Below are 20372 nucleotides of genomic sequence, written 5' to 3' on the forward strand. Positions count from 1 at the left end.
TAGGTTCTCAAGATTTAAAAACTACCAGTCAGTGGTAAATACAGTAAAGAATCTGCAGTCAACCCACACTCTTCTGTATAATTAATAGGATTGCTCAGGCAGCTTATCTGCTTAAATTCTGAAAATCTCTTTATCCTTTATCTGCAGAAACACTAATCTCTTGAAAAGGACAAGGCTGAGGAAAACTTGTTTTAAAGCTGGGTTTAAACAATTTTTTTTTTTTTTCTGCAGCAAATTCTGTTGCTCTTATTCCCTGGGTTACTTGCATCTCTTCTTCATACTATCACTATCCTTCTAGGTATTTTGAACAGCATGTTGCATTCCTTTGAGCATATGTGAGTTGCTTACATTTTTCTGGTGAGATAAGCATTTCTTAAAGTGAAAGTGTAGTTGACCAGTTGTGTCCACCTCTTTGCGCCCCTATGGACTGTTGCCCGCCAGGCTCCTTTGTCCATGGAATTGTCCAGGCAAGAATCCTAAGTGGGTTGCCATTACCTTCTCCAGGGGATCTTCCCAACCCGGGGATTGAACCTGGGTTTCATGCATTGCAGGCAGATTCTTTACTATCTGAGCCACCAGGGAAGCCCAAGCATTTCTTAAGGTCTCTTCTCTTCAGCCTTTGACTGGATTTCACCAGGCCCATGGAACAGGGAACTAACTGGTCTGGGGACTGGGAAACCTTGGCTCTGAGTTTCACTCTGTGATTTGGCAAGGGCCCTTTGTTTGCCAGTCACAGGTGTGATCAACTTGTAGCAAAGGAAATTTCTTGGAAGGATAGCGAAGATGTGCAGAATTAGCAGATGACTGAAAATCAGGCTTGAACTCCAGCAGGTGTCATGGCTTTTCCAGAGGCTGGGAAGCAGGAACCCCAGCAAGTCTTGTGGTGGGGACAGAGTAGTAAGAATGCTACTGCAAGGATGAAATGAATATCAGATTCCAAGGAGGTTGGTTTAGACTGGATGACAAGCCTGCTCTTATTCGATATGAGTTGGGAACCCCAATTACAGTCCTCTGGGCTCCACCCAATAATTCCTTAAGAAGAAATTCAGGAGGCAGTTTGAGGAAGAAATTTCGTGCTGGGCAGGTAACTTTGTCCACTCTACTATCTGGCATCTTTAAAGTTACTTCCAGCTTTAAAAATGGAGAGTGATTCTCCCATGAAACCCTCTGCGGTTTCCGTATCCCAGTGATGTTTGTTTCTATGAATGCCTATAAAACCAGTGAACAATAATAAGATAAACTGGAAGAAGACATTTGTGAAGACCAGTGGGTTATGTAGCTGTGTTGGTTATCTATTGCTGCATGACAATATCACTGCTAACTTAGTGTCTTCAAACAGTGTGAATTTATTATCTCTTAGCTTCTGTGGGTCAGGAGTCTGGGAATGGCTTAGATGGGTTTTCTTATAAGGCTGTAGTCAAGGTGTCATGGATGAATATTCATTGGAAGGAATGAGAGTTGGGCATGACTTAGCGACTGAACAATGTGTATGTATAACTGATATTTGCTATACACCTGAAACTAATGCAACATTGGAGGTCAACTATACTCCAATAAAAATTTTAAAAACTGAAAGAAAATCTGCCCTCTTAGCTGTACTTGGTTGTTCAAACAAAATGTATTTGAAAGGAGTGAGTTTATAAACATTCAGATTACCCTGAAATGATGTGCCTGGTTCTCCTAGAGCTGCTGGGCATGCATCTGGAGGCAGATGGGTAATAAATGGATAAAGACATGGGTTAAGTCCTTGCAGAAACTTGCAGTGTGACCCTGGACTTGCTGCTTGAATCTCTGATAGCCTCAGTGAACTTGTCATACTAGCCTGTAGAGGTAATGCCTTTAAAATATGTAGGGTGATGCCTGGCATGTAGTAAACATGCAGGAAATAGATATTATGATGATCCTTTAAGAACCCCAACCAGAGAAGGCACGTGTCAATTCTTAAGGTACAATTCGTCACATAACCAGAGGATCAAGAAAATGCATGCTGAACACATTGTAGCTCATTCCTTCTCTTGAAGCTCATGGAGGGTTTCATGTGGTAATTCCTTGTGTGTATAGGATTCGAAATCAGAATCCTATTTGCCCATCCCTGGAGCTGGGCTGTTTGGCAAGAGGACTGTAGCTGCAGCCTCTCTTCTCTTGACAGTGGGAGGCGGGGTGGATGCTGGCCATGCCAGGGCAGGGCAGGGAGCACCCCAGCTCCCACCTCTCATTTCCAACCTCCCAGGGTGTGGTGGAAAGCACACAGGACTAAGCTGGTTGTCCTTGGCCAAGCAGCGGCTTCTCTGAAGCCATTGTCACTTCTGTAAAAGTGGAGCCATATGCAGGATCAAAAGAGGGGAAGAACACAGGGGATACGCTTGGCATATCTAAGGGGAATCAGGATGCATGCTCCATACCAAGACTTCCTTCCAACAGGCCAAATGAAGATGTTAAATACATTTTAGAAAAGTTTTAATTTGAACAACTTATGATTAAAAATACATTTTATAAATAATTTTTCCATAGACTTGATTAAGGATTGTTGTGAACTTTACAAAAAGACATACAGCAACAATAGCAGAAAGAAATTACAAAAAAATATAGCTACAGTCCTCCCATTTAAAAATACATTATACATCACAGCATTTTCTTTGTGCAAAGTTGAAGAGAACGCTGTGTTAGGCCTGTCACAGGTTCACCCAAAGGGAAGTAAACTTTAACACAGTTACTTGGCATCATAGGATAGGCACAGCTGAAAAAACGAACCCCTTCCCCCAGAAGTTAATATACCTTAGTTCAACATTTTATTTTGTAGGACTGATGGCTGAACTTAGCTTAATACAAATATATATTTATATGTCTGTGTGGATATATATATATTTAAGTACGAAAATAAGTGTCTGTTTTGCAAATAAGTAAACCCTCAACGTATTTACAGTATTTTCAGAGAACGTGTTCTCCAAATCAGTCTGAGGCCATCTTCTCTGTTAAACAACTCTTCAGAAGATTAAACGAAGCCAAATATGTCAATTAATGGACATCCTCCGTTGAGACTTCCAGTTTTCGCTGTGGGACAAAGAGAGTTCCTACGGAGGTGTGATTAGCACCATCAAAATCCACGCAGGTGCAGCCTGTTGGGTTTGTTGGTCCACCTGGAGTACGGAAGAAGCTTTCAGCCACTGGCTGGGACCCTTTGGGTGTCACAGGAACAGGCTGATTGGAAAGAGAGGAACGGAGAAAAGTCAGACCCAGAGTGAACTGGAAGGACGTGTCACATGATGGGAACCTTGAATGCCCTGAAATCTGCTAAGTGAGCCTGCCTGAGCTTCACACGCTCAACTATTTTTTTTAAGGGGAAACAAAATGCTCATGATAATCCCATAATCTGGACTCCTTGAGCACTCTTGGTGGATTTACAAGAAAGGCAGGCCTTTAAGCATTTCCTTCTCCCATCCTTTCCTTGTCCGAAAGCAAAAGTGAGTCTTCCATGATACTGATATTTGGGACTTAAGAACTAAAAGAGAAAAAACATCAATGAATGGACACACTCTCACCTGTTGTGCCCCTGTCCCTGCAAATGATTGTCCATTTGTTTGGTTCTGGCTCAGGATGGACGCGTCACACTTGGTGGCCCTTCCTTGCTGCGTGCCTGCACTTTCGGGTGTGACACTAACAGCCTCTATTCTTGGCGACACGCCAACGGTTCCGGGGGCAGGGCTGGCGGACACCTGCACACCAGGGGAGACGAGGCCCAAGTGCTGCAGGGTGAAGTTTACAATGGCTGAGCTCGGGTTCTGGATGGGAACTGGGTGGCTCAAAGAGAGAGCCGGGCTGTTCCCGACAGGGACGGCTGCCATGGAAGTTGGTGAGACCATTAGCTTCAAAGGTGTTACTTGAACAGAGGGAAAATTAACAGCACTGAGTTCAGATGATGTCACTGGAATAACACCTGGAAGGAAAAGGCAGGAGAATATCTTAAAAGCACAGGCATTTGTCCAAGAAGTATATAGGGCTTGAGTGAGCTTGAGAATGACTGTGTTTGAAAGATGTTTTTAAGTACACTCACCTGCAATTGGGGAGCTGTAGATCCTGTGATTTGGGGAAAGTGTACCTGAGTTTTCATTACTAGACAGAATGGACTCTGCCCCCAGGGTTGAGCACTGGGTGAGAGGGATTAGGTATCCTGATGGGAACAAAGTCTAGAAAACAAAGAGGAATGGTTTATTTTACACACAAATACAGAAAGAAACAATGGAAACAGTGACAGACTTTATTTTCTTGGGCTTCATAATCACTGTAGATGGTGACTGTAGCCATGAAATTAAAAGAGCTTGCTCCTTGGAAGAAAAGCTATGACAAACCTAGACAGCATATTAAAAAGCAGAGACATCACTTTGCCCGCAAATGTCTGTCTAGTCAAAGCTATGGTTTTCCCAGTAGTCATGTATGGATGTGAGACCTGGACCATAAAGAAGGTTGAGCACCAAAGAATTGATGCTTTTGAACTTTTGGTGTTGGAGCAGACTCTTGAGAGTCCCTTGAGCAGTCTTCCTGGGTTTGCAAGGAAGGCAGGCCTTTAATCACTTCACTCTCCCATCCTTTCCTTCTCCCAAAGAAGGCGCTCAGCCTTCTTTATGGTGAGACAAACAAGTCAATCTTAAAGGAAGTCAATCCTGAATATTCATTAGGACTGATGCTGAAGGTGAAGCTCCAATACTTTGGCCACCTGATGCGAAGAGCTGACTCACTAAAAAAGACCCTGATGCTGGGAAAGGTTGAAGGCAGGAGAAGTGGACGACAGAGGATGAGATGGTTGGATGGCATCACTGACTCAATGGACATGAATTTGAACAAGCTCTGGGAGATGGTGAAGGACAGAGAATCCTGGCGTGCTGCAGTCCATGGGGTTGCAAAGAGTCGGACACACGTGAGCGACTGAACAAAAACAAGAAAAACGACCATGTGCCTCTTCTGGGACTAATATCCCTTGGTGGTTGTTTGTCTCATCAGACCAAAGCCTCCAGTGGTATGGGCCACGGGCAGGCCAGCTCTATGGCTCTTTGAAGACAGTATCCCTCCTTTCCATCCCAACAGTTGTCCTGAATAACCAAATGTTTCTTAAATGCCAGCTGGGGGTCTTAGGAAGCGTCCTAAAGTTAGCATTGAGTCTGCTTAAGGGCAGGATTTACCTAGCACTCCCCACCACCCTCAACATTCTCAGTCTGCTTCCAGACTTCTTGGTATGAAGTGGTACTGTCAGAACAAGCTGAACGCAGCTGGACACCATAGGGACACTGCTGTGTTATATCTGATTGTCCTTGAATTACCTGGGATGGTGTTTCCCAGAGACTATTCTGTGGGACTCTAGTTCTTTCTATGGGATGCAAGCAGGTACTACTTGAATCGTAGTTAAATTATGTTTGGGGAAATGCTGAATTCAACAAAGGAAAATGGGATCTTTATGACAGAATTTCTAAGGGACTTTCATGATGGCATACAATGTGAATCTCTAAGAGAGTGTTCATCATGTAACATTTCCCAGGCTATTCAGCAACCAAATGTTTGGTAGTATTAGCATTTAAGGGAAAAAAAAACATGTTAAGAAATGTTGATTTAGAGAAAGGGAATGTCAAACCACAGGCCCAAAACATAGCCTCTTGGCTGTTTTTGCAAATAAAATTGTACTGGAACATAGCCATGGCCATTCATTTACATATTGTCTACAGATGCATTCCTATTTTTAAAAATCTTTTTACAATGGCAGAGTTGAATAGGTGTAACAGAAACCATATGGCCCACAGAGCCAAAAGCATTTACTCTCTGGCCCTTTACAGAAAGCTTCCCTTGTGGCTCAGTTGGTAGAGAATCCGCCTGAAATACAAGAGACCTGCCTGCAATGCAGGAGATGCGGGTTCAATTCCTGGGTCAGGAAGATCCCCTGGAGATAGAAATGGCAACCTACTACAGTATTCTTGTCTGGAGAATTCCATGGACAGAGGAGCCTGGCGGGCTATAGTCCTGTACAGAAAAGTTTGCTGACTCCTGATTTGGAATAAAGGAATTATAGAACTATAGGTCTTTTTTCCCCTTAGTACTTTAGGATCCAATGATACCAAGCAAACACTCTTATAATATACAAATGAAAGGGCAGGGTACCAGGTTTCAAAAACGACAGATAAGAGAACTGATTAATTCATATGAGATGTCCAAATATCATGCAGATAAAGCTATGGGGAATGAAGTTACATTCCATACGGAAATGGCCAGAGTGTTGGGCTGTGTGTGTCTGCAGCACACCTGCTCATCACGATACTTTTCCAACAGAGCCTACGTGGGTGGCTGAGCCGCCTGCAAAGTCTGATCGGTCTTACCAGGAACAGGATTGGTAAAAGCGAAAAGCAGCTCTTGTAAACCAGAGGCCCACCTTTCATCTCCCTGCAGATCTTTCTTCTCACCACTGTCAGAACAACGGCCTATGCTTTGATCTAGCTGTTAATAGGTCTGGTTAGAATCCCCAGTGCTAAGGGGTACCAAAAACTTTCAATTTTGTTTCTTAGATGCTTGGTTCTGTTCAATATCTTTACTAGCAGGTTCCTTGAAGGCTTCAGGAATAGAAAATTTTCAAGGGGTAGATTTAGGTGTTTTACCAATAGCTACTCTTTGTCATCTTACAGTACAATGTTTTCTGGTTTAACTCTCTTCAAATCTCTAGCAAAACTCTAATAATAATTACTTTTCCTTTCCCTATAAATTATATTCATCACAAAACTGTTTCATCTATAATGCAACCCCTTTTTTAAAATTAGAACTATTAAAGTAGCAGGATGAAAATAATTTGACATATTGCCACTTGTACATCTTCTCACCCAGACTATGTATCAGCACTCCTACCCCTCTTCCTAGGACACTATCCTCTTTTGTTTTCACCATATTTCTTACTATTCACTACCTGATATGCTTGTGTGTGTTTGTGCTCTCTTCTCTCCACCCCTAGAAGTGTAGATTCTCAGTAAATGTTTGTTGAATGAATTAACACGTGAATCTCTCCCTTTCTTTGCTCTGCTCAGTCCATGCTAAAAAGAAATGGTCAAAATGAAGTCAGAGATGAAAAAAAGAGCAGGGGGTGTGAGGAATCTATCCAGTGAAAACCCTAATCCTGAATAACTAAGTGAGCAACAGGAGACCATTATTAAATCATACTCATTGCCTCAAAGAGATTATGGACCTCCCAGAAAATCAAATCAAGCTGAAGCCTTGTGATTTTCCCCCTAGCATGTGTATTAAATGCAAAATGATACTATGCTAAGATAATGGATGTTTTGAATGGTTACCATGAGGCCATCCTCAGGGAAGATCTGACAGACTCTAAAGCCTCCTTAATAACAACAGTTACAGATAATACCTGTCAGCTTCTACAGTGCCTTGAAAGGATCACAAACCCCTTTATATATACCATCATGTAATAAATTCACTTAACCTCACAAAAACTGTAAGATGGCTCTGGGGCAAGTGCTCAAAAGCAATCATCCCCAAAGGCAGGTGCTGATTTGTTCCAGAGCACAAGTGCTTCGTACCCAGTAGACAATCAGGAAAAACTGGCAGAACAATTTCTTTATCGATGTGGGAAAACAAGATGTAGAGAAGTGAAATAACCCGAGTTAACAGCAGGGACAAAATGAGAGATTAACTTCTGCTTCCATGTTTAGTGAGGTCTGTTTATCTGGTGATGCTGTCTTTCATATACAATTGTCTTGAGAGTGGAAAAAGAGGACGTATGCAAAAGCGCCTAACGCTTCTGCATGTGGGTAGGCAGCCAATACATGTTCTTTCCTTCCTGAATTAAACTCCATCCAGGAAAAAAACATCAAAACATCTAGAAACCAATGCATCAAATACCCTAAACCTTACCAAGCTAAGTCTGATTTTTCTATTTGCACAACATGGACATTTTGGTTTAAATCTGACGTAGAAAGTAAAAACAGTGGTGGGAGCCATTTCTCTGCTAGGCCACAGATGCCAGTTGCATGACGTCAAACAAATATCAAGTAATGACTCAGAAAGCAGGAGTTAGAGGAACCCTATGCGTCCATCCATTCATGTGGGGTCATGTCTGCTTGTAAATTATTTAAGACTTTCATGGCAGGTGTTTGCATTCCAGTGTGGGACAGAGAAATGGACTTAAGGACAACCACCCACAGTGCTTTAAAAAGAGAGCGGATAATCCCTTCCTCCAAAGGTTAAAAATGCCCCTGCCGCCATCCCAGTCGGGGGATTAGCTGCTTGAGGCCTTGTTTGGATTATGGGGCGCTAAGGAACAGTTCCCTGTTTTCTGGGAGACTGCTCTTTGCTCTGGTAAATTTCACACGCCAGCAGAGTCCCTCCTGCTTAACTGGGGGGTACCTAAAGCTTTGCACAGTTAATGGCTGTACTTACTGTGGAGACATTTTCAGGTGCTTTCAGGTCTTCTTTAAATTTCTTTTTGGAGCCACCGTCCTCAAGCATGCTCGCCCTCTTGGAGCCTTTTTCTCCAGCTGGCTCCCTCTCTCGGTTCTTTGCACCTTGTCTCTCTGGCTCTGGCAGCAAACTTCCAGGCCGGGTGGATGCACTGGACTTTGGGGCGTCACTGTCTGCATTCTCACCGGTGGCATCAGTGGAGTCTTTTGATCTCATAATGTTAGAAGAGGTGGTGGGGCAGACCGTGGGGCTCAGGCCTGGGGGTGGCGTTATAGTTTGGGCCTGGGCAGGCTGCAAGTAGATGGTATACGATGAGCCCGAAGGGGTCTGAGGTAGGATCACAGGCACTGCTGGTGACAATGGGCTGGCGAGGAGGGGGACCACCCCCAGGGGCTGGATGAGGGACGGTGCTGTCATCTCTAGCTCGGCATTTGCTGGAGTGTCCAGAGGGGCCACTGGTTTGCAGTGCCCAGATCCTGCCAGCTGTACTTTCACTTTCTTTCTGGGTTCACTAAAAGACAAGATTGAAAACATGAGACAATGGGAACACATGTTCTCTAGAATGTTCTACTATTTTACATTGCCCCAGATTGAAGCTATGCTTTTATGTAACTAGCAGACAGTTTCTGTAATGATTCCATATTATGAGTTACAGAGAAGATTCTCTCACCAGTTTCCAAGGTTATTGCCTGTTCTTACATGAAATAAGTAACCCTAATGATGCAGTGTAAAGTAACGCATCCTGTTACTGAAGAGCGTTGCCCACCTACCTGGATTGCTCTTCTAACTGCATTTTGCAGATAGCTGCGAGCTGGGCCATTTTGCTTGGGAAAGGTGCAGAATTCTGAGTGCTCTCAGCTGGTAAAAGAAAAAGAAGGTGGGGGAGGGAGTTGGTCAAAGCAGAAGAATGAATCTTCACACTGATGAAACATCACTGAGGTCAAAGGAACAGAAAACAGGCACTGCTCCCTCCCCCAAATCACACAGCAATTAAGCGATAAACCCCACGATTCGCATTTATCCTTTAATTCATATGTAAGTTGGGCTTCAAGTGTGTTTGGGACTATGGAAACAAACAATTCTCTAGCAAGTCCCGAGGGATCAAGGAAGCTAAAAGTCAGATGAGGAGGGATTCTTTCAAGCGGAGCCCTGACATGATAGGAAACATACCTTTGTGGGTTTTGATAGGGCTACTGGGAGCAGAATTTATCTTTCTCCGGTCACTGTCTATGCTCTTTACCAGTTTGATGAGAGATGGGTGTCGAGTGAAGTTTGGTTTCCCACGTGTGGAAAAGAGGTTTTTGGCACAGTTCTCTTTTGAAGACCGCCTCGCTTCCAAATCAGAGGCAGCCAAAGGAAGGACTGGGCTGAGACCTGAAACAGGAAAGGGCAGTAAAACATGAGTGGTTCAGCCTCCTTCTGGGGTATGAGGTCAGTGTGTGTGCGCTCACTGAGTTATGTCCAACTCTGTGCGACCCTATGGACTGTAGCCTGCCAGGTTCCTCTGTTCATGGGGATTCTCCAGGCAAGAATACTGGAGTAGGTTGCCATTTCCTCCTCCAGGGAATCTTCCTGACTCAGGGATCGAACTGACATCTCCTATGTCTCCTGCATTGGCAGACGAGTTCTTTACCACTGAGCCACCTGGGAATGGTTCTAAAATGATTTCTGATTAAAGTGGCAACAGTTATGTCCCTACTATGTGCCAGATACCATTTCAAAGGCTTTACCTAAAAAACCCTGTTCATCTTATTCTGAATGAATTCTGAGATAATAATTCACTTTAACATCTCTGAAAGACTTTGTCATCTTATAACCAGTGGTGTGCTCTCAGGGTGACTGTCAGTGGTTTTTATTTCTTATTGAAATATAAAACATCGGGTATCTCAGCATCAGTGGAGACTTCATCTGATGAAATAGGGTGACCCTCCCTGCTATGGACTAAATGTTTGCATCCTCTGCCCCATCCCTTCTCCCCAAATTCACATGTTGAAACCTGATGTCCAATGTGATGATACTGGGAGGTGGGGCCTTTGGGAGATGTTCATGAGGGAGGAACCCTCTTGAACAGGATTAGTGCTCTTATAAAAGGGACTCCACAGAGCTCTCTAATCTTCTTCCACTATGTGAGGTTACTATGAAAAGACTAGAAAAGTCTAGAAAGCAGGTTCTCACCAGACACCGAGTCTGCCAGCACCTTGATCTTGGACTCCCCAGCCTCCAGAACTATGAGAAGTAAATATATTGTTTATCAGCCACCGAGCCGATGGTACTCTGTTGTGGCAGCCTGAACAGCCTAAGACATTCTCCACAGCTCAGGCAGGTACCTCTCAGGAAAGGCACCCCCATCTCAGAGACGTTTCAGACATTAACTAACTGGTTTAGGGTCTCTCAGCTAGAAGAACATGGGCCTGGGATATGAACTTCATCTAGCCCAGAGCCTGTCCTCCAAATCCCTGTACTGAAGGACCTCTCACTGAGGTTATATCCAAAACTGGAATAACCTCGCAAAGGCACTGTCGTTCTTCCTACTCGGGGTGAGGAAACAGTCTTAGAGAAGTCACCCGCCCAAGGCCATACAGCTGGAATAAGTGAGAGTTGGGACTGGAACCTAAGCTTCCCTCTGCTTTTGGGGCCCGTGTTCTTGCCATTTTCCATAACTTCTGTGTGGGGGGTCTTGGTAGAACACAAAATGTAAGAATCCCAGAGTTGAGATGGAGACAGACTATTCATTCTGGAATGAATCCATTTCATATTCTCCACAAGCACAGGCTGTTTCAACTTTGTCAAATTCTTTTACACACAGACTCGGCCTCTTACACGGGTGTGATGGTTATGGACCTTGAGTTGCTGATGGAACCAAGGGCCAGACTTTCCATACTGGTGTTCGTCTCTGTCTTTTCAGTCACTTACATATATGCTCTTCCCATGTGGGAGTACAGGTAGGAAGAGAAAGGAAGATATTTCCAAATGTGCAGTAATTCAAAGTAATGCAGCAACGAATAAAAGGAAATAAATACATACCACTGGGATTTGGACTGATTTCTGGGCCTGTCCATTTAAAAGCTGGTTTTCGGCCTCTTTCCTCTGTAACATGAACTTTCTTGATAAGATCCAGGCTGCTCAGAACATTAGCTATATCATACAACCTCCTAATTTTTGCTGGGGGGAAAAAAAGTATATATATCACTTAATGGAATAATGAAAGATCAAAGGACTTTGCTTCCTAAGGACTTCATGTGTACAGTGTACACTCAAAGAGCTATCCTAACCATCAATGTCAGAGAAAAACCATCAGTGACTTCTCTAGAGTTAGTCTAGTAATACTGCTTTAATGAAAACAAAAAACATTTTAAATATTGAGACTCAATTACTGCTGATACTGGATTTTGAAACAAAAGGAAAAATGACTCAATGAAATCACCCTATTGGGAAACATGTTACAGTTTTTCTAATAAAAAGTTACCACTGCTGGGCATCTCCTGATGAGGATTCAGCATTTTAGGAACAAAGAGAAATAATCATTTTCCTGCTTGTGATAGTTTATGAAAATAAATGTATTTTTCACAAGCATGGACAATTTTATACCTATCAAAATTTATAAACATTTATACTGTCCATATGTATAGGCAAAGCATGATTTGCTAATTCTATAAGTCTTATATATCATGAGAAGTTCTGTTACAGAAGTCTGCCTTTACTTCAGCTTGGAGTACAAAGCTGCAAATTAAGTCCCTCCTTCACAGCCATGCCAGAGGGTTCTGAATTCCCCAGGGATTCAGCAAATTACACATCTGCAGTTCCTGGAATAGTTTCCAAGGCTGTGACTAACCAGTGAAATAGAGAGCTGAAAACTGGTGACTCAGAGAAAGCAGGCCGCCTGTCGGTAGGATTGGGGTGTGTTTTCTGATATGGCAAATCTCCTAAGCGAAATGCTAGCCTTACTGCCTTAATCTCTACTCATTTTGTCTTTATGGAGACACCATCAAACTGGAGGTGCCTCAGTACTTTCATGGGACCAGCACATCTTCACAAGGATGGGAAGGGGTCTGCATGACACCTCCCAGGCATTCCCCTGCTATGCCTTGGGGTCACCAGTCAACCGGTCCCCTGAGTGATCCATGTCTAGGCCAGCCTAATGCCCTGCTCAGAGGTCAGCTAATGCCTTCTATACCTTCTCTCTGCTCCTCTGTGTGTGTGTGGGAGGGGCAGTTCCTGCAAAGTCTTTTCTAGAAGCAAGGGCAGAGTTGTTTTAAGACTCCAATCTATGATTTCTTCCCAACAGAGAGCAGATATTCTGGCTAAAATCATGCTTTTTTTTTTTCCCATAGTGAAATCAAATAGTTTTCTTTATGAACTGGAAATAATCAGTAGCCGTGAAAGAAAATCCAATATTTAAATAAACATTTCTCCATGTAACAAGAAGGGCAATTAATGTTAGGTTACTTTCCTCGCTTAGCTATGGGACAGACTCTCAGGAGCAAGCCCTTGGGACCGCTCTTGATGGTGGTTGTCCACACACAGGACAGGGTGTCAGCCTTTGGTTTCAGGGCAGAGAGAGCAAGCCTTGCCTACCACGCTAGACAGGCTGAGTTGCTTGGACCAGCCAAGTCACTGTGGAAGCAAACTGTCTAAGGCAGTAAGTGCAGAGAAGGGACACCATAAAACCACTCTTTCAAAATGTCCAATCCACTGTGCTGCAGGTCACTTCTGGAGACGGTGTTAGAAGTTATTTACACCCTCAAATATGAGAGTCAGTGGAGAGAACAGACACTTGGGTTCCAGTCCCACTTTACTGCTTATTTAGACTTCAGACACTGTAAAATGGAGACAATGTTACAGTATCAAGTGAGGTAGATAAAAGTGTCAGGTAAGACTAGCTATATACATATCTTTGAATCCCTACAAGCTAGCTCAAGCAGTATCTTCATGAATTCTGGGGAGAAGTGGAGATACAAAAGCCTAACTAGAGATGATCTGTTTATATAGCCAATGTATTGGAAAGTAATTTAAGAGTAGGTCCAAAAGTCCAGGGCAGTTGGGTCACTTACTTTTAAACTTGCTCTTATCCAAATCTTCCACATGGTCCTCCCCAATTAAAATCTTGGCAGCAATTTCCAAGCTTACTATCTGAGGCGTAGACACCAAAAACAGCATCACAAATTTTTGGCTCATCACTCTTAAAGACTTGTCTTTGCGGCTGTTTACAGAGGCTTTGGAAAAGGAAGAGGATTAGAGAATTAAAATTCATGAAGGGACAAGTGCCTTCAAAAGTAACAAAGCTAAAAATACCGCAACCTGATCCCATCAACATGCATGATTTTCATATGAAAAGCAGCAGTAGCTTTGAGCTAGGTTCCCCTAAGGAACCTGGTCTCTAGACCTCCAAGAGGTTCCCTGCTACCTGGGCTTTTCAACACCAGCTCTCACCTGCCCGAAATTCCACTCCAGGGAGTTCGACAAAACACATGTCTGGGTGTCCATTTTGGCCAGTGTTTGATTTGATGATGGGCTCCTCTATACTGTAACTCTTACTAAAGTCAAACTCTTGTTCATATTCTTTCTTTTTGATCATCATAATCTGCTCGGCGTACTTGTTCTCCTCCCCGACGCTTTTCAAAGTCCCAAGGGTCTGGTTGAGGTTGTGTCGCCCGTGCCAAGTGTACCTGTTTTTGGCGAGCCGGCTCACCATGTGTAGACTTTCTAGGACATTGACGATATCATAAATGCGTCGGCGCTCGACATCTGTGGAGAACAAGCAACGGCACCTTACTAGGATCAGATACTGTAATGTGGATAGAATCGAATACCTTTCTTTTCCCCAGGGATTCCTAGTCCGTAGGTTCTGCATTAAATAACTTTAGTGGCTCAGATGGGAAAGAATCTGCCTGCAATGTGGGAGACCTGGGTTCAACCTGGGTTGGGAAGATCCCCTGGAGGAGAGCATGGCAACCCGCTCCAGTATTCTTGCCTGGAGAATCCCCATGGACCGAGGAGCCTGGCGGGCTACAGTCCACGGAGTCACAAAGAGTCGAATACAACTGAGCAACTGAGCACAGCACAGCTAACCAGAGTATGAAGATGAGAAAGGCGTGTCCCTGCTTTCAAAGGGTACAAACAGTTAATATAGATCAGAAAGGTGGTGTTCATTGAGGGTCGTTGATGCATCATACAGGTTTAACAAGATTTTACGCTAACTTGTGAGGTAGGTGATTATCATCCATGCTTTTTTAGTTCTTTAACAATAGTCTTTACTTTTACACAAAGCAGTACAAAATGAGGCAGTTCCTCAAAGGGTGACTTAGAGCTAGAAAATCCATCCTGAGTGTGAAAGTTAGTCTTAGTTGCTAAGTCGTGTCCACCTCTTTGAGACCCCATGGACCGTAGCCCGCCAGGCTCCTCTGTCCATGGGATTTTCCAGGCAAGAACATGGGAGTGGGTTACATGGTGAAACTTCTTATTATCTATGCTTTAATGATGAGGAAGTAAGAGGGTCAGGCTGGCTAAGCTGCTCACCCTAAGGCACAGAGCTAGTATGTGGCAAAATCAAGTCTTTAGAGCTCTAAATTCCACACTCTACAGTCCATTTCTTATATTAGTTCCCAACACACACAAACATGGCTGTTATATGATAGATACAAGGTGCTGAGATTCCTTGGTTCCTGGAACTTGCCAGAGGGCCTTTGTGTGCTAGGCTGTTCCTTCTAGCTGGATTGCCTCTCCCAGATGTCCTCACGGCTCCCCACCTCTATTCTTGAGAGGTGAAATCTTGTGAAATCTCCTTGCTCAGATTTCATGCTCCTAACAAGGCCTGACCTAACTACTTAATTTAAAATGAAGTTTAAAATTACGGAGCACACTCTTAGCACTCTGGATTCCCGCCTGCCCTGGCCTGCATTTGCTTTCCTTTAGCACACATTACCCTCTTACATCCTCATTACCCACTTATTATGTCCTTTGCATACTGTCTATTGTCTCCACTGGAAAGCAGGTTCCACAGGAGCAGGAACTTTGTTCTTTCTGTCCACTGATGTTATCCCAGCTGCTATGACCTTGCCTGACACATAGTAGAGAATCCATAGATACCTGCTAAATTAAATGGTACACCCTCCATAGCTATAATGAAGTGTATGTGAAGAGAGGAATCTAAATGGCATTTCTTAAAGTTGATACGTATAAACATGTATTAGAAGGGCAAAACTTTCTTCATGGGGTGATAGCTATATACTAAAAGATCCTGTATGTCTCTTCACAGATTCAGGTCGTAGTATTTTCATGACTCCAAAGGTATCCTACATTTACCACGGATTTCTTTTTTAGCTCTAACTAGATTTGAGTCCATGAAGAGAGAAGGAAAAGAGGGCAGGGGGATACAGTAACTTTTGGCAAACACAAAACATTCAGAAAGTGCTGAATGGCAGAGAGGGCTAAAGCCCGGCTCCCACGCCCAGAGGCTGATCCTCATGTCGACTGTGAAGAAAGCATTTGGCAGCCTGGCTTCTCAATGAGAAACAAGATGCAAGTTCAGAGTTGTAGCTGTTTGTGAAATAAGTCATAAAACAATGTTGCATTACTTTAAAGCTTCGGACCTTTCACAGTGCAGTCAGAGCAATCTCCATTGTGATTTTCTGCTTCTGTTTTGAGGCTTAAATGTGACTAGGAACTACATGCTGTTATTCTGAAATTAATAGGGCTTAACAGATGGATAATTTCCGTGTGGTCTTGTGCCATTACAAACACTGGCTAGAAGGAGCGTGGGTCTGAAGGCCTCAGTCTGTGAAGTGCCTTTAATGACTGACCCTTTCAGCGAGCTCTGTGCATACTTACTAAGTTCTTCGGCTACTTCGTCAAGACAGATGTCATTATTCACAGCAGGGTTGGGATAGTTAGGGTATCGAGCTAAAAACTTATGACACAACAATCCTAAACTTTTCTCTTTTCGACTGGGTTGGGATTTCTCATATTCATCTCCAGAGAAGTGTTCCTACAAAGAAAGATGTAAATAATGTCTTATTCAGAAAGATTTATTGGAGGTATTAATGCTCAATGACTAACACATATACATAGTTTGCTTCAGTGGCTGCAAAATTGGGAAGATAAGTGGGGAGAAGTCAGGGAGAAGTCAGATAAGTGGGGAGCTTGAAGGATCTGAAAGGGAAGAAGCTCATAATTGATAGGTTCAGATTTCCCAGAGCTGTATTTGATGGGGTCCAAACCTTTCCAGTGCTCTGACTGGGGTGATACTTTATACTGCTAGTACCTCCTCAACAGAAACCCCCCTCCCTAGCTCCCCAAATCCCCCAGTTTCCACCCAGTCCTCTGCAAATAAACCTACATGTAAACAATCTTTGACCTCAGGTAATCCGTTTCTGTTGTCAAACAAACCCCTTTTCTGATCCCTGTTGCGGATCTCGGGGCTCACGGCGCTGATGAGCATTTTCAGGTTGGCTGTTGGTGTCCACGGTTCTCCCTGGGAGATCTCCTTGGGCTTGGTGGGTGTGGTTAAAGGGCCAAAGTCAGGCTGGATCTCCGCCAACACTATATTTGCAGCAGTGGATTCTTTCAGAGGTGTTTTCATCAGTCCCCTTTTATGTGGCTCGAAAAAGAGATTTTCCTGGTTCAAAACAAGTAAATTATTAAATCCAATATTAAAAAAAAGATTTATCAGATAGCTTTTGACTCTAAGAATTGTATAAATAGAAACAGTTCTTAGGAAACATGCTCAGTGAGGTTGTAGAGATGATTAAATTAGTGACTATATTCCAATAATCACTTTGACATTTGTCCATAACAGCTAAATTCCCCATTTTTAATTCTGCAACAATGCATGGATTTAAAATTTTCATCTTATGTTCCAAGAATTTAAAAAGAAAACATTAAGACTTACAATTTAAAAATTTTTATTTTGAAATAATTTTAGCTTTAGAGTTGCAAAGATCCTCCAGAGAGTTCCCGTACACCTTTTACTTAACTTCCCTTAATAGGACTGATAATTTTAAGTGACCCCAAACTCCTTGTAGTCACTTTGACTCATGACACTGTAATAAGTAAAGGTCTCCACAGCAGAAACCATATGCCATTCACCTGTGTATACACCTAGCACAACAGTTGCGTGTAGTGGGTACTCAGTGAAATACCACTGATGAAGAAAAGTCAGAGAGCCAAGGAAACAAGGGCGAGGGCTAGCCTGTGTCAGCAAAATCCACTGGGGAGCAAAATCCAGAGTGGCTACAAGTAGAAAATTCTGCTCATTGAATATTTACCCTTTTCACTTTACAGATGGAGAAAATGGAACCCAGAGAAGTAAAATTAGTTAACCCAAGACCACAAAGCTGGTTCCTGGCAGAGGCTGGGCTGCCACTGAGACATACGAGGGTAAATTAACAGCAGTTTATACCTAAGACTGCTGCTGCTAAGTCGCTTCAGTTGTGTCTGACTCTGTGCGACCCCATAGACGGCAGCCCACCAGGCTCCCCCGTCCCTGGGATTCTCCAGGCAAGAACACTGGAGTCAGTTGCCATTTCCTTCTCCAATGCATGAAAGTGAAAAGTGAAAGTGAAGTCGCTCAGTTCAACTCTTAGCAACCGCATGGACTGCAGCCCACCAGGCTCCTCAGTCCATGGGATTTTCCAGGCAAGAGTACTGGAGTGGGGTGCCATTGCCTTCTCCACATACCTAAGACTAAAGAAAACTATGTTTTTTCTACTTTTGCCAACTGGCGACTTCACACATTCTTGCCATCTGTATCTATTCTAAAGAAAATGCTTGGGATGACAGATAAGTGCACTGAGATGGTACACTTGAGAGCTTCCAATCCAAGAATGAGATTTTTCTCAGGGCTGCTGTCCTTTGCCTCTGACCATCAGAAGCAACAGCAGTTCTCTTATTTGTTTACATCTAAAATTTGCATATTTCATTTTTTAACCCTATCAATATTTAGAAATCAATCAAGGTATCTCCAGTGACAGTGGCCCCTATAGTTAAAAGAAATTGGTGATTTGGTAGAAAATTATCTTAACAAGAGATCCAATGTCCAATCATGTCAAATGCCCCTTCTGAATTCTTATAGTTTAAGAATTCTCAGAAATATCATAAAGCAGCTAACAAATTTTATTATTCTTAAAAATACCTTTTCTCTCTACTTATCCCTCTGAAACTTCTGCCAAATCACTAAAAACTAGAAAGATTAATCCTGGGTAACTTTTCCCCTCTTCAAAAATTAAATTTTTCTTCCTTCTAGGTTTTTAATAGAGGTTAACCAAAAAAGAATGTGGTGTTAGTAAGATGTTGGATACTGAAAAATTATGCAGTAAAGTCAGGATAATGTTGCATTTAAAACTTCAAGGATGAATATGGAAGCTAAAAAAGTACCTTTTCGTTCTCCATTCTGTAAATTTCTCATACATTTAGTTTCTTTAAAAATGAAAAATCTGGAGTTCTTTATCCTGATGGTTCAAGTAGTTCAGGTAGTCCAATTAAAAAGTTTAACATCTTTAAAGGAAAAAAGAAAATAGAAAAAGTTAACGAAAAATGCAGGAGATCTGTTGAAAATACCTTTCATTACGAGACGCCACAGTCTGCTGAAACAAAGGCTTTACCTTATAAAGAAAACTGACAAACTACACTGAACATTTTATTCTCGACCGGAGATAGCCCCACAGGGCAGAGAACTCCCATCAAACGCCCGTAAATTACTTCAGCAAGCCGATCTGCTGTCAGTAAGACTGCAAGCAAACCACAGGAATTCCAGTGACAGCCCTTGCCCACCTTAAGAGAGGGCAAATCATTCTCCGGACCCCACCGAATGGACTCCAGCGAGCACAAGCACCCACCTGTTCACAGATCAGAGTTCCGGACGCAAGCGCATGAGCCCAGGTTCCGGCTAAGGAGCTGCAACTCCAAATATTTGGATAAAAATCTACATCTAGATGCTCGAATTTCTCCCTTGACACACACGTGCATGGGATCAGCAGCAAAGTCTTGGGGAAATAGCTTGATACGTAACTTCCAAATTCAGTCCTTAAGCTCCTGGGCATTTAAAGAGCGCCTTCCGATTAAAACTTTTGTTGTTGTTGTTTTTTGAAGACTTCCTTAAAGATGCGACTTAAAAAAAAAGTTATGTCCTTGCTATTCAGGTGGCCAGTTCACGCCACAATCCTGGACCCTACCATGGAAGGCTGCATTTGCTCCGCAAGGCAACCAGGTACAGTCGCCACCGGCTCCCGCGCCCTGAGGGCTTCCCCTCGCTCCCGGCCAATTCCCCTCCCCCCTGGGCCCAGTACGCGCGCCGCCAGTCAGGCAGTTCCCGGACAGCATCCTCGCGGTTTCTAGGGCAACGGTTCCCAACCAATCAGAGCGTTAGCTGCAGGCCTGCGATTGGCTGGCGGCGCCAGGGGCAGGTCTGGACCTTCCGCCTTCGATTTAAAAATTTGGCGCGGAAAGCCATCCCGTGGTCGGCGCCGCCCCTTGAGCAGCGCGGGGCTTGAGCGCGGGCAAACCCGCGCCCGGAACCACGGCGTCCCCGCCCCTCCCCCTCGCTCGCCCCCTCCCCTCTGCGCGGGATCTCGGCTCCTCCCTCCACGGCCCCCGGCGGAGCGAGAGGCGGGAAACGGCCGCCGCTGCCTTCCCGATCCCTCTCCCGGTGCCAGTCTGGCCCGGCGCTGCGCCCCTCTGCGCCCCGCTGACCTGTCAGTTCACCTCACACTTGGAGCCGATGGGGGCTGAGCGGGGACGCCTCTGCGCCCCTTCCCCGCTCAGGCCCGGGAGCCCGCGTGTCGGGCCGTCAGTCGGTCCTTAAACGCCGCGCTGAGGTGGGTGCCCGAGGGAAACGCCGGGACCGGGACTGGCGGGCCGGCGGGCGGGCACAGTGGACGTGGCCGTCCAGGAGCAGTCAAGCCCCCGATTTGAAATTAACCCGCTCCCGGCGCGAGCCG

At 44.0% G+C, this 20372-nt stretch overlaps 1 protein-coding gene across 1 annotated transcript; it reads right to left on the minus strand.

Annotated features, from left to right (window-relative positions):
• Positions 1-3015: 3015 nt before the first annotated feature.
• Positions 3016-18825, minus strand: E2F8 (E2F transcription factor 8). The gene is made up of 12 exons (XM_068979057.1): positions 18811-18825; positions 16775-17053; positions 16267-16423; positions 13870-14184; positions 13491-13652; positions 11464-11601; positions 9610-9813; positions 9210-9297; positions 8419-8950; positions 4052-4184; positions 3540-3934; positions 3016-3198 (listed from the first exon to the last, which is right to left on the minus strand). The coding sequence occupies exons 1-12, from the start codon at positions 18823-18825 to the stop codon at positions 3016-3018; spliced, it is 2601 nt and encodes an 866-aa protein (XP_068835158.1).
• Positions 18826-20372: the final 1547 nt, after the last annotated feature.

Source organism: Capricornis sumatraensis, chromosome 8, assembly GCF_032405125.1.
Source record: "Capricornis sumatraensis isolate serow.1 chromosome 8, serow.2, whole genome shotgun sequence".
Lineage (NCBI taxonomy): Eukaryota > Metazoa > Chordata > Mammalia > Artiodactyla > Bovidae > Capricornis > Capricornis sumatraensis.